This window comes from Drosophila obscura, unplaced genomic scaffold (genome assembly GCF_018151105.1).
Source record: "Drosophila obscura isolate BZ-5 IFL unplaced genomic scaffold, ASM1815110v1 contig_31, whole genome shotgun sequence".
Taxonomy (NCBI): Eukaryota; Metazoa; Arthropoda; class Insecta; order Diptera; family Drosophilidae; genus Drosophila; species Drosophila obscura.
In genome coordinates, this window is record NW_024542819.1 from 97,321 (window position 1) to 112,071 (window position 14,751).

General features: G+C 49.0%; 1 protein-coding gene across 1 annotated transcript; it reads left to right on the plus strand.

The window, feature by feature from the left end:
• Positions 1-302: 302 nt before the first annotated feature.
• On the plus strand, positions 303-921 carry LOC111078541. The gene is made up of 3 exons (XM_041594699.1): positions 303-399; positions 451-667; positions 732-921. Exons 2-3 carry the CDS (start codon positions 495-497, stop codon positions 880-882), a joined length of 324 nt encoding a protein of 107 aa, XP_041450633.1. The 5' UTR covers positions 303-399; positions 451-494; the 3' UTR covers positions 883-921.
• Positions 922-14,751: the final 13,830 nt, after the last annotated feature.

Genomic DNA, 14,751 nt, shown 5'->3' on the forward strand with positions numbered 1-14,751 from the left:
AAAGACGGATGTTGCTCCGCTGTTTTTCTGGATGTCGCCCAGGCGTCGGTTAGATGCGTTTGGTTAGATGGCTTATAGCCTTTTCACACTGGGGACCATCCACCATCCACCATCAATTTCTGGGATGGTCCGTAAGGTTTTGCCGTTCCGAAAATTTCCCAGTTATTCCACCATCCATCTGGGATGTTCCTAATTCTCACGTTTCAGTGCGGTATTTTTTCGATAATTGTCAAATGCAACCATATTTCACAACAAAAAATCGGAGATCACTACGAAAATGTAAACAATGACAGACAGGAAAATATAAAAATAAAACAAAATAACCCCATCAGATCTCACAAAGCACGCAAAAAATAAAAAAATATCAAATAAAAATAGAAGGAGCAGTAAATGGCGGTGGTAAGTTTAATAGATATAATTTTTGAATACCCATATATCACAATATTGCAGCACATAAGAAAACAGCCAGTGGAAGGGTCAAGTGGACCACAGAAATGGAGAACCTACTCATTGACCTGTGGCAAGAAAATATAGACGATTTGCGGGGAGTCCGTAAGAACTCCCACGTTTATATGGAGATGGCCCAGACCATGAAGGAGGGGTGTGATCTCGATGTAGGATGGACAGAAGTACGAACGAAGGTTGAAAACTTGACCAAAAAATACAGGTAAATATTATTGTATTTGGTAAACAATAAATTGTTGATTCCATTTTATTTTCATACTTTGCAGGATGGAAAAAAATAAAGTGGGGCCAAGCGGAGGGGCTTCCTCTGGATGGCAGCATTTCGAGAAGTATATAAAGATATGGCGATACGCTTCTCCAGAGGAATTGCAGCTCGGCAGTTTGTGTCCTTCTTCCGTAGCACTTCCAAGCGAGTAACCAACAGAGAAAAGCAGGATCTCTCCATCCTAAAACGTTCCTTAAAAAACGCCTCGTTGTTTTCGGGTACATCCTTCTCCCAAAATGTATCGAACCGCTTATGAAAAACATAACATATATATTTGTACTTTAAACATTGGTTGCATTTATTAGAAGCACTCACAAATGACCACAACCTTCCGGGCTTCAGTGTTTTTAAAACAGATATCCATTCTATTATCTCCTCCTCGTCAAAGTTATCCTCATCATCATCGTCCATGTCCAACAACATGATTAGCTTGTGCAAGAATATGTTTTGCTGCTGAATCACATTCACGACCATTGAAATGTTATTTATATTCATTTTAATTAAAGTAAAGAAACTTTCACCGCACGCAATTGTGAGCAACAGCTGTTTCTCATGGATGGTGGATGGTCGATGGTGTCAATGTGAATCGGTGTTTCACATCTTTCAAAAATTCCCACCGTTCCCCCAGGATGGACTCAGTGTGCAGAGAGTATTAATCCACAAAATCAAAATATTACTTCCACAGAACATCCATGGAATATTGGAGTCATACCTACAGCAAAGAAGTTTCGCAGTACGATGCAAAGATTTCCTCTCTGAATATCATCCAATTGAAGCTGGTGTACCGCAAGGCAGCGTGCTTGGACCGGCACTGTATATCATATTCACAGCAGATCTTCCGACAAACAGCCTAACAACAACTTCGACATTTGCTGATGACACTGCCATGTTAAGTCGCCCCAAGTGCCCAAGAAGGGCCACGGATCACTTATCATCTCATCTCGTGGCCTTAGAAAAATGGCTAGCATACTGGCGGATACATGTAAATGAGCAAAAGTGCAAGCATGTCACCTTAACGTTACACAGACAAGCTTGCCCTCCATTATGTCTGAACAATATGAACATTCCACAAACCACCGAAGTAACATACCGTGCTGTTCATCTGGATAGAAGGCTTACTTGGCGTAAACACATCGAAGCGAAGAGAAATCTACTTAAATTTAAAGCTAGTAATCTACATTGGCTAATAAACACCCGTTCACCGTTCACCGTTAGAAATAATCCAGAGAGCTCAATCGAAGATACTAAGAACTATCACTGGGGCACCATGGTACATACGGAATGAAAATATCCATAAAGACTTAAATGTAGGATCAGTTAAAGATGAAATTGCCAAAGTGAAAGCAAAGTACCAGGCCAAGCTTCAAGCCCATCCTAATAGACTTGCGCAGTCTTTAACTTGGCACACTAGCCATACACGACTCCGGCAAAGAGACCTCCCCACCCAGCAATAATACTTAGCTAGGGACGTACTCTAAGTAATTAAGTGTAATTAATTAAATATATATATTAGACTAAGATTTGTATACTTGTCGTCTCTAATAGGGAAGATTCGATAAATAAAATCCCTTTAAAAAAAAAAAAAACCCATGATTTTTTAGAATTTTAGAAATAACAAAAAAAATTTACATTTTAAATTTTTTTGCTACATCTGTTATTTACATCTACATATACAATGTATATTTTACATCTAACATGTAGATTACGCCTGTACCATTTAATTTCTACATCTCCTCCGTGAGGGGTTGCTGGGGTTGCACTGAACGCCGCAGAGAAGGAGAATGAATAGCGTGTCTCTGGCTGGAGGAGGTGGGGGAAGTAACTGCAAATTAATTTCTGCTTTGCGGCTATAATTATGATGCGATCTGATTCAGATTCGGCAATCTGGTAGCTATGAGCATTCTCTACCATACTGCGTTTTTAGTTTTATCGTATATTTAAAAATGTGCCTACCACAGATTTTCGCCCTTGGTGGGGCGGAAGGGGGCGGGGCGAAATTTTGAAATACACTTGTAGCAGTGTGATATCACATGAGCCTTTTAGAACAAAATTTGGTTGCCCTAGCTCTTATAGTCTCTGAGATCTGAGGCGCTCAACAAGACGGACAGACAGACAGACATAGCTATATCGACTCGACTATTAATGCTGATCAATTATATATATACTTTATAGGGTCGGAAAGGTTTCCTTCTCTGCGTTACACACATCCACTTTTACCACAAATCTAATATACCCCTTAACTGTTTTTTGTGTACGGGTATAAAAACATTATATTGTTTTATTTCCACCTAATCGATAAGCATTCACATCAGTATTTTGAATTTGAAACACAGCTACAGCTAAACATATCGCTACCTTCATCACCTTCCAATCAGCTGTAGGAAGGTGGGGGTTGCAGATCTACAATACCTTGAGGATCTTCTCCGCCTTTGCAGATTTCGACGGTCCCTCGGACTGCTTGGGATGTCTTTCCATTAAACGGCCTCAAGTTTGGTCCCTGGGGAGAACTATAGATGGCCGCCGAGCGAGCAACTTGGCAGGCGATGCCTGGATGCCATCCGGCTTCCTCGCATTTCAGCGACAGAAATCTGTCCTGGAGCTCTGCATCGACGAGATGCCACTTATCCCGAGGGACGTTACCGTTCTTGGCGGCCCTGTCAAGAACGCCAATTAGGGGTTTTTCCCTGTTGCCACCTCCGCAAACGATCTGTTTTCGCCCGGTTGCCTTGCGGGCTTAGCATGGCTGTGCAGCGGGATCCTCCACTGAGCGTTGCCGTTTGTTCAAGGCCTTTGCTGCGCTCTTTCTGGCTTTGGCTGGCTGGAAGTCCGGGATGATTTAGCTGGCCCTGAGCCTCTGCTCAATCCTCTTGGCTGATGACCTGAAGTCCGGGTCGTCATGGGACAGGATGAAAGCAGCGCGCCTCTGTCTTGGTAGGATGGTTTCTTTCCCTGTGTCGCAGGTCCGCCGCCTGCCGCGGTTGACGGAAGCTCCCCGGTAACAAGACGCTTACCAGCCGCGATTACGCTCTGCTTGGCAGCCACCCCGATAACCGGTTTGCCCTCGGTGTCCCTCAACGTGGATAGGCCCGATTAGCTTATCGGAGCCGTCCTCGCAGCGGTTTCTGCTTGAAGACGGAGAGCCGACTTATTCTCCTTCCCCGTACTATCACCCTAATGGCTGATAGCTACTCTGTTAGTCGGGATGGAGACAAATTGAACAAATCAAATAAATACCATTAAAATCGGTCCAGCCGTTCTCAAGTTATAGGTGATCGTTAGTTAGATATAACTAAGGTACGAGGGCTATCCCAGAAATAGCCGACCTAACAACTAAAACATAGACATTTTGACTTATTTTATTTTTATATTTCAACGACTCCTTTTGGCTCTATATGCTTTTTCCAACATTTTTCCCATTTTGTTATCCTTTTTAAGATGGCCAGAACTGGTACTACAATCCCCCTTCTCCAAGATAAGGAGGACAATGGCCAATTGTAGGCACATGATAAAAGAGCACTTTAAGCTAATAGTAGACAATAGGTGGCAAACAGTGCCACAATTTGGCATAACTCGGCAAAAATGGCATAGAATCACAAAAAAGCGCACCGCTAAGCCCTGCAAACTCAGCAGAAAAGGTGCAGCTCAGTCATACGCTCCCTCACAGGATATTTGATTCTGGTCTTCCCGCAGAATGGTTGTGTCCTAAGCGCTGGGCGTTCTATCCTCCGGTTGTAATCACTGATGTGGGCGACGATCGGTGTGTCGTTGGCGATGGGTAAATGCAATATTTGGGATGTATTGTCTCCAGACTGGTGCCTGAATAGGCTGGTCTCGCCAACGCCTCTGGAGTCGGACCAACTACTTATTAGGGCGACGCAGATCTTGGAAATGGCTCTAGGCAAGGCTCTGTGCATAGCGCTAGGAGCTTCAGGATGCCCGGTGTCTATTGTGGCTTCCGTTGCGTGTCCTCCTATGGTTACCATCGCCACTATCCGGCCGTTGTTCACGTTGTGGAGGTTGTGATCATGCGATGTGCGATATCTTGGTTCGCCGCACTAGTTGGATTTGATTGCCGTCTCCTTGGCTAGTCTGCCGCATTCCAATCGGGTCTCCGAAAAGGTGACCGATTTGAGTCGCCGTTCCTCTTCTCTGTAGCGGGCCTTGTGTATCTCGATGTGTTCCGAGGTGGTGCGAGAGTGTTTGGGATGATCCGCTGTGACGCCCAGCGCCACCACACAAAGCGCCGGCGCCACATATAGTCCATATTATTCCTTTACATAGTCATACATTAAGTACTCGTACATTCATACATATAAATAAGATTAGAGTAAGCGAAAAAACCCTGAAGTTCCTTAATAAAAAACATAAAAAGACACCACGTTCAAATTCAAAAAGCAGCGCGCGCGCCAAAGACTAGTGTGGCCAACATTCACCGAACCACGGTCACACTAACAGCTGGGCCGGGACGCGTTATGGCAAAAACCAGAACGCGTTAGGCCCATATCGGGGCACACACAGCTGATCACCGGCAATAAAAGGAGGATCGCCAGATCGAATCGGGGCAGTCCAACTCGGAAAGCCCTGGCCTAAGAAACCAGAATTTTACAGCGGATCTTGTGCCAAAAGGAATATCTACCTTTCCACTCGTTCTGCTCAATACTTTACCTCTCCTTCCCAGAGTGTGTCCAAACCTCTGAATCCTCCCCAGAGTGTGTCCAAACCTCTGAATCCTCTCCAGAGTGTGTCCAAACCTCTGCCTCAATCTTCTCCTCAGAGCGTGTCCAAACCTCCGCATCAATCTTCTCCTCGGAGCGTGTCCAAACCTCCGCATCAATCTTCTCCTCGGAGCGTGTCCAAACCTCCGCTCATCTCTCCTCGAGCGTGTCAAACCTCCGCATCACTCTTCTCCTCGGAGTGTGCTCAAACCTCCGCATCAATCTTCTCCTCGGAGTGTGCTCAAACCTCCGCATCCATCTTCTCCTCGGAGCGTGTCCAAACCTCTGCACCAATCTTCTCCTCGGAGCGTGTCCAAACCTCCGCATCAATCTTCGCCTCGGAGCGTGTCCAAATCTCCGCATCACTCTTCTCCTCGGAGTGTGCTCAAACCTCCGCATCCATCTTCTCCTCGGAGCGTGTCCCAACCAAGGAAGATCCCGAAGGAAGCAGTGTCCCTGCTCGGGCGCCACTGTGACGTTGCTTCGGCCGGGGTATGCTCGCCGCGCCGGGTTCACAGAAATTTGTTAGGTTTCTGGCTGTGGTAGCTGAAAGGGATATCTCGGTTCAAGAATAACGCAAGCAAGTAGTAAGTTAAAAAAAGGTTTCTTTATTGGTCTTAATTGTACAGAGTTGGAAATAGGTTGGATCGTGGGGACGTGTCTTCCTTCGGGATCTTCCTTCGGTTTTGGCTACTCGGCCGCACGTGGCTGTTTGCGACGGGCTGCGCGGGTTTGGAGGTCGACTGGTTCGCGGGTACTCCGACGAGAGTATGGAGGCGGAGGTTTGAACACACTCCGAGGAGAAAATCGGTGCGGAGGTTGGGACACGCTCCGAGGAGAAGATGGATGCGGAGGTTTGAGCACACTCCGAGGAGAAGATTGATGCGGAGGTTTGAGCACACTCCGAGGAGAAGAGTGATGCGGAGGTTTGGACACGCTCCGAGGCGAAGATTGATGCGGAGGTTTGGACACGCTCCGAGGAGAACATTGGTGCAGAGGTTTGGACACGCTGCGAGGAGAAGATGGATGCGGAGGTTTGAGCACACTCCGAGGAGAAGATTGATGCGGAGGTTTGAGCACACTCCGAGGAGAAGAGTGATGCGGAGGTTTGGACACGCTCCGAGGCGAAGATTGATGTGGAGGTTTGGACACGCTCCGAGGAGAACATTGGTGCAGAGGTTTGGACACGCTCCGAGGAGAAGATTGATGCGGAGGTTTGGACACGCTCCGAGGAGAAGACTGATGCGGAGGTTTGGACACGCTCCGAGCAGAAGATTGAGGCAGAGGTTTGGACACACTCTGGAGAGGATTCAGAGGTTTGGACACACTCTGGGGAGGATTCAGAGGTTTGGACACACTCTGGGAAGGAGAGGTAAAGTATTGAGCAGAACGAGTGGAAAGGTAGATATTCCTTTTGGCACAAGATCCGCTGTAAAATTCTGGTTTCTTAGGCCAGGGCTTTCCGAGTTGGACTGCCCCGATTCGATCTGGCGATCCTCCTTTTATTGCCGGTGATCAGCTGTGTGTGCCCCGATATGGGCCTAACGCGTTCTGGTTTTTGCCATAACGCGTCCCGGCCCAGCTGTTAGTGTGACCGTGGTTCGGTGAATGTTGGCCACACTAGTCTTTGGCGCGCGCGCTGCTTTTTGAATTTGAACGTGGTGTCTTTTTATGTTTTTTATTAAGGAACTTCAGGGTTTTTTCGCTTACTCTAATCTTATTTATATGTATGAATGTACGAGTACCTAATGTATGACTATGTAAAGGAATAATATGGACTATATGTGGCGCCGGCGCTTTGTGTGGTGGCGCTGGGCGTCACACCGCTCTTGGAACTCTGTGGCCAACATTGTTAGCTACGACAAGCTTTGCAGTTCGTGTCGCCGCACTTACATCTGGTATGCTGTTAGGGAGTGTTTGTTGATCCTGTTCAGCTCGCTAGCTGCGAGCTACCCAGCCGTAAATATTTTTCGTGCCAAATCCCAATTCTTCGTCCCGACGGAGTTTGTGGATCCAGCCGATGTCAAACCCTGAATTGGTAAATTGCCCTCAGGGTATAACTCGCCCTGTTGTTCCTCACTATGGTATTCCATGGTGTTCTTCTGTTGTTATTGACACTAGTTTATGTTTTCTTAGTGGTACTGATGCATGTGTAACCATTGATTGGCATCGTAAAATCGGCACTGCGAATACTTGGGCTGTTGGTTCGCGACTGGATTTGCGTGGATGCGCGGTTTTGTGCTTGACGTGTATTGGTCATGGATAGCCTATTCTCTTTCGGTGGCCGTGGGTCTTTAATCCACGAATTCCCTTGTTAAGGTTTTCTTGAAGTTTCCTTTAAAGTCTCGGCTCGGGCGCCACTTCTAAGAATCTTATTCCAGGCTAAGGTATGTGTTTGAGCGTAGAGGCGTCTCGAAGTCCCACTATTCAGAATTCCCAAAATTAGACGTGGTGGTTCCAATTTTTTCTGTAAATTCGTAGGTTCATTCATATATATAAGGTTCAAGAGATCGCGTGCAAATAGACCGGCCGTTTTGCTTGGGGTGAAGAAGCGCATTATTAGTCCAAGTCAGCTGCCGACGACTGTCGGCTGCGGGAGCGGGTGCGTGAGCGTGAGCGTGGGCGGGAGCGTAAGTGTGGTGAGTCTGAGAGCGCGAGAGCGCGTCACCTGGGGGAAAAACGCTCATAAGCGTGAGAGCGAGAGCGAGGGCAACAGCTTGCGTAGCTGGAATGCTAACAGTGGTGTGGCTGGAATGCCCACAGACGTGTGGTGGTTCCGGCTACAAACGTGTGGTGGTTCCGGCTACAAACCTTACACCGATCGCCGTTTCGGCAATCCTGGCCGGAGTGTCGGTTAGCCAGGCAATTGGTGCAGTAGCTGAAGTGGAGGACAGCTAGGAGCCCTTCGGAATCCAGGCGGAGAAAGCGGCGGCATTTCCGTAGAGGATGGATTTCAGAGCAGACTCGGCATTGGTAGGACTTAATACCCCGGGAACGTTTGCTTTCCACGGTGCGGTCGAAACGGGATCGAGTAGCCATGTCTGTATGTGGAAGGCTAGGGCGAAATGAAAAAGTCGAAAAAGCATTAGCAGTGAGCTTGGAACGGACGACGGGCACATTTGGGACATTGGAAGCTACTCTGGAAATTTGACAAGAGAAGAATGCAACTTGATGGCTCGCCGTATTGGGCACGGGACCAGTGAGCACCCAACCAAAAATGGTTTCTTGGCCGAGAAGAGAGCCACATATGTTGGGCTGTAAGCCGCTTGACATGACCGATGGTAGGATGAACGTTAGGATGAGGTTCGGAAGAGCTTGAATCTTCTGCGGACGGTACCGGTCGATTGACGTCTGGCCAAGCTGTAGAATTGGGTACGGATGTGGAATTGGGTACGGATGTGGAATGTGACTCGCTGGATGGTGGATTGCCACGATGCCGAAGCGTGTGGTGTCATCCTCCACAAGTGTTGCAATTCTGGGAGCTTGAGCAGTCGCGAAGCTGATAACCTTTTGCGAAGCAATTTAAGCAGAGCTGCTTTTGCTTTATGCAGCTGGAGCGAACATCAACGGTCATTTGTAGGAAATGAGGACATAGTCGGATTGGGTGATTCTCCTTGGATCAGAGATCACACGTGCTCTTGCTCGGATTCACGTGGCTTTGGAACGAGTGCGCTGTCCTTGGAATAGGACTGCCTTGGGAACGGAACGGATTGGACTGGCTTTGGGAGGATGGCGGATTCTGACTGCCTTTGGCGGGTGGCGGATTCGGAGCGCCTTGGGAGTGGAAGGGTCGCTCTCGATAGCCTCTAGCGTTAGGTATCGCTGAGTCAGGAAGGAGTCGATTTCCTTCCAGGGTGGAACCTCCTTTTTGTCCGTTACGGACGCTTCCCATAATGCCCGGCTTAACTTTGGCAATTTGGAAGCGCAGATATTCACTAGGAGACTATCCCAATTGTCGGTACAGATGTTGGAGACGGCTAGTCCATTTAGGACCCCCTGCATAGTACTTTGTAGATCCTTCAAAGCACGACTGCACTCGAAAGTTACGCGGGGCAAGAAGAGGAGGATGTTTATCTGGTTGGTAACCAGAAGCCGATTATTTTCATATCGGCTGCGTAGAGCCAACAATGCGGACTCGAAACCGTCATTAGTGAGGGGGGATTTCTCTACGATGGCTCTCGGATCGCCCCGGGTATTCTCGGTGAGGTAGTACAGCCTCTCTACCGGAGATAATTTTGGATTATTAATCACGACCGCGGTGAACAGATCCCGGAATGTGGGCCAGCGCACGTAGTCCCCTGAGAAAACTTCAATGTTGACGGGAGGCAGTCGACAGCCGCCCTGTTGGACTGGCTGTGAAGGAGGAAGGACTGTGGATGTGGCTAGTTGAGTATTGAGGTCACTGAGGCACAGCTCAAATACCCCATAGCATTCGCCGTATTTGTCACGAATGTCCGCTTGGATTTCTGGATCCTCGTCAGTCATCACCGCGGAGCAGGCCTTGTACTCGGCCTCGACGTCCGTCCACATGCTGAGGATTTGGCCACGACGGACCTCGGACAGAGAGGCGGATGGGGCGGCGGTGATGCGCTCTTCCAGGTGCGACAGTCAGCCAATAGCGGCGACCAATTTGGTCCGAGCGACTGAGGTGGCGGATTGAGCCATTGTGATGCAGTGGCGAGAGCTGCCGGGGCTGCTGACGAAGGAGCCTTTCGGATCTTGTTTGGTCACAGCTGGAACCTTAAGAGTGACAGGAGACGGAAATAGAACCGATTTGGTCCTTGCCGCAGGGCTGCTACTGGCTGCTCTCGGAGTGAGGGGTGCCTTGATTTTCTGAGTCGGCGTAGTTCCGGAGGCGGACGAGGTGCGTTGCCGGTTGGAAGAGGTCACAGGGAAAAGCTGGTTGCCGTCCTTGTGACCTGTTGGCATATTACGAACTCACACACGCACAGAAAATCGGATTTGGAAGGGACAGACTACTGATCTGAGTAGAATTCAAACGGAAAGACGCCAGGAAACAATGATTTGTTCGGATATATAACCCACTTATGGAAGGCTGCCAGGAAAAACGCCTCAAGCTTGTTGGAAAACAATAGTCGGGTTGACTCGGATTGTTTGAGATCACCGTGAAGTGAAATTTCTCAAACAATAAGTGACTTATATTGCGCTGAGCCGAGGAGAGGACCGGTCACACTGATTTTGGCAATATTTTGCAAACGGCTCCTCCGTTTACCTCTTTGCCGCAGTCGTGATCAGAACTGGGTTATTTGCGGATGGACGGCGGACGGAATGGCATTTATATCCTCGATAGCTGATTGGAATGGGCGATAGTTTGCTCTTTAAGTCGGTTTGGATCGACAAAGTGCAGATAAACCTAGTCGCCGTAAGCGTTAGCGGAAGCTACAGTCAAGAATATGACTGCGGAGTAAGCGCTGGAGAACTACCGGGAGAAATACCGAAGAAAAACAGAAAAAATCCAAAAAAGGAAGACGAAACGGTTTAAATTAGAAATCGTGGATAGTTCAATTTATTTCTTGTAGTGTCGGTGTGTTTGTTTGGAAATTGTCAGATAAGAGTAAGGTTTTATTTTTTTTTTTTTATCTAATTATTTTTGGTCGAACGCAAGACTCGGTTACGATACCGATATTTTTGGATTGCGCCACCTCTAATGCACGGAACAAAAAACAACAACAAAAGACCGAAACACCAATTTGCCAATTGGCAGTGGAAATTGCCAAATAATTATTATAAGTGCGCCGTGCCTTGGTCGCGAGTAATTTATTTGGAAAGTGGAGAATGTTGGAGTTGGGGTAGCGATCGTGAAAAGTGGCTGGAGTGCACGAATTGTACGAAATCGCGAATTTTATATTAAATTTGGCACTTGCGCGTAGTATGTATTTAGTATGGAGTGCGGTATTTAAATACGGAATGTGGTATATTTATGCGGGGTGTAGTATGTGTATGTACATATATAGTTGGCAATATGGAATATTGCGGCCAACTATGGAAATAAATGTATGTATGTATTTTTATTTTGTTTTTATATCATTTATTATTGGGTAACAGTAGGGTAACAGTAGATTATAACTAAGGGTGGAAAAAGGGGGGGTGGTGCCAGAAACCTGCGGTACTGCCGCGAAGCTTTGCTTCGCAGGGGACTGGCGGGTCGATTTAGACCCCTCCTTCGTTGCCGTTGCGCAGCCGCTCCAGCTCTCTCAGCTTCCGCATGACCTCTGATGCGTACTCAGATACTCGGGACCAGTAGTCTTCGCTGCGGAGCATCTCGCTCGTGAGGGCACCCGCGCTAAGCGAGTCTCCACCTATGTTCAACCGCTGCTCTGCGAACCTTGGGCAGGTGAAGAGTATATGCTCCGCGGTCTCCTCGACGCCGCACATCGGGCAGTTTGCGTCGTCGTCGTGCCCAAAGCTATGGAGGTAGCTTCTAAAGCAGCCGTGCCCGCTTAGGAGTTGGGTTAGCCAAAATTTGACTTCTCCATGCCTCCTGTTGACCCACCTACTGATGTCCGGAATTAGGGTATGAGTCCATCTTCCCTTTTGTGATGTGGCCCAGCGGTTCTGCCACCTAGCTAGGCTTCTTTCCCTCGCTGCCTATCTGCCGGGGAACGATGTTGAGCGGGAACGTCGAGCTCCAACGAGATTTCCCTAGCTTCCTCGGCTAGGTCCACCACTGGGAGCATTCCGGCGATGACTAGGGCCGCATCTTCCGAGATGGTTCGAAAGCCGCAGCAAACTCGCAGGGCTCCCAACCGGTGCGTCGCATCTAGCCCTTTCCTGTAGGACTTGATCCTCGCCGCCTCAGCCCAGATTGGGGCTGCGTACATCATGACCGCCTTTCGGACTGACTGAAGCAGGAGTCTGCGGCCTTGTTTGGGTCCCCTCGTGTTCAGCATCATGCGTGACAGGGCCCTGCCTAGGACTGCTGCCTTCTTGCTGGCTGCTTCGAGGTGCTCGCGGAAGGAGAGGCGAGTGTCCAGCAGTACCCCAAGGTAGCGGATTGCTCGCGAGGATGTGATCTCGACGGAGCCGACTCGCACCGTCGCAACCTCCACTTTCTTGCGGCTGGAAATCAACACCGCTTCCGTCCTGTGATCAGCCAGCCTTAGGCCTACTGATGTCAGCCACTCTTGGATCACGGCCACCGCTTGGTTGCACCTGGCCTCCACTTCTCCGAGGTGCTTGGCAACCACTACCAACGCGACGTCGTCTGCAAAGCCTATTGTCCGAGTTTCGGCAGGGAGCTGTAGCTTGAAGATAGCATCGTACATTACGTTCCAGAGGGTCGGGCCGAGGACAGAGCCTTAGGGAACGCCGCATGTGACCTGGTACTCCACGGTGCCGCAGTCGGTGTCGTACAGCAGCCTCCGGCTTCGAAAGTAGTCCTCGATAATGGCCACCAGGTAGTCTGGGATTCCCAGCCGCTTGAGGGACCTGAGGATGACGTCCCACCTCGCCGAATTGTGGGTGGGCCTCGATGCTGCAGATGATAGCGTTGTGGTCACTAGCCGTGTATGCGCTGCAGAGTCCCCACGCTGTTCTTCCAAAGAGAGCGGTGCTGCAGAAGGTAAGGTCGATGATAGATCCCAACCCAGCTCGGGAGAAGGTGTGCTCTGATCCGGTGTTGAGAAGTTGTAGCTCTAGAGTGTCAAAGGCTTCCATGAGAGTGCGACCTCTAGCGTTGGTGGACCTCGATCCCCATTCCTCTGACCAAGAGTTAAAGTCGCCGGCCATGATGATGTTTGGCCGTCCCCTAGCGTCGTCTGCTATCTCATCGAGAATGGCTCCGAACTCCTGGATAGATAGGCGTGGTGCCAGCTAGCAGCTGTACAGCCAAAACTGGCCAACCTTGGCTCTTACGTAGCCGTTTCCCCTGCGAACAGACTCAGCTTGGGGGGTGGAGTGCCCGCATACCCATATCGCTGCCGCTTTCGTGCTATCAAGAATGAAGTTGGTGTTGCTGGTTCTGCGGTATGGTTCGGAGAGAACTGCCACATCCGCTGTAGTTTCTCTGACTAGCTGGCAGAGTAGATTCTGCGCAGCTTCGCAGTGGTTCAGGTTTAGCTGCAGAAACCTCACTTTGGAAATAAATGTAGGTATGTGTATAGGTATAGGAATAAAACACGTTAAATTTAATTGTAGTTGCACTCGGAGTGTGCCAAGGTATATTTTTATTGGGGTGGGTCGTGCATCGTGCATAGATGTGTGTGTATGTACGCAAGCCGCTCTCATAGGCTGGAATGTGCGTACATACGTACGTACATATGCTCGGAATGCACTTTTTAATTAAATTCATTTTTAGTTATTTAATTTGTCCGCAAATCATGGACAGACACAAGGAATCGAAAAAACTACCGTATCACTGGTAGTTGGAGGTGAATGACGGGAAAACGGCCGGAATCGCCGATAATATGGCGGTGTCAAAAAAAGAAGTGACACAGATAACGGATGGCACAGAATGAAGAAATAAGTACATATATAAGAATATGAGAATATATGTACTTATATCGCGGAGCTCGGACTTTTCGGAAATTGGGAACACAAATCGCGAATGGAAGGGATTTGTGGCACACGAAAATCGTACTTATCTTAGGATCCTGGTCCGATGATCCTATTGGGCTTTGAGGTGGCTCAGAGGGGGCCTAGCTGAGGCCATCGGACGGGTCGCAGGTTGCGAACGGCCTACCCTAGTGGGGAGGTCAGCTGCGAATAAGCGGACATCCCAAAGAGAATCAACTAAGTTGGCTCTGAGGGAGAGTACCGGAAATAAGCAGTCCCGGACAGCCAGCGGGTGTTCGCGACGCAGCAACACTGACGATGCGCTTATGGTGCCGCCTCTCATTAAGTAGCTCACACACTCCCATCCCTACACATTACCTACCCACATCCCAGCCCCAACACTCACCTCACACCGGGCCGGACTAAGGTGTCACTCGACCCGTGCCAAGAGTCAGCCTGGCTGGGGGCCCGGTACAAAACTAGCCCAGTCGTGAACGGAGAGCTCAGAGACTTGGCAGCCCCTGTTCTAATTATGCCTTACCCGGGTAAAGTAGGGCTCTGCCGGGGTGGACCGTTCCCCTTCTCTGCAGCTCGTGGGAATCATTTGGAAAAATACACAAAATACAAAAAAGAAAACAAAAACGAGAAAGGCACTCACCAAATGCCGGCTGGGAAAAATTCCAAGCGGGAGAAGGCAGCGGCCCGAAGGCCTGGCCCGATCCGCTCAGATGCAGAAAAGACCTGCACGGTGGAAGACGCGGGTATGAACCATCCCAAATCTGGGATGGGTGG

Bases quoted from the DNA above. Each gene is read 5' to 3' on its own strand.
- LOC111078541 (XM_041594699.1), top strand. From the start codon at position 495: ATGGAGAACCTACTCATTGACCTGTGGCAAGAAAATATAGACGATTTG. The intron at 668-731 runs GTAAATATTATT...CATACTTTGCAG, and splicing joins AACTTGACCAAAAAATACAG to GATGGAAAAAAATAAAGTGG.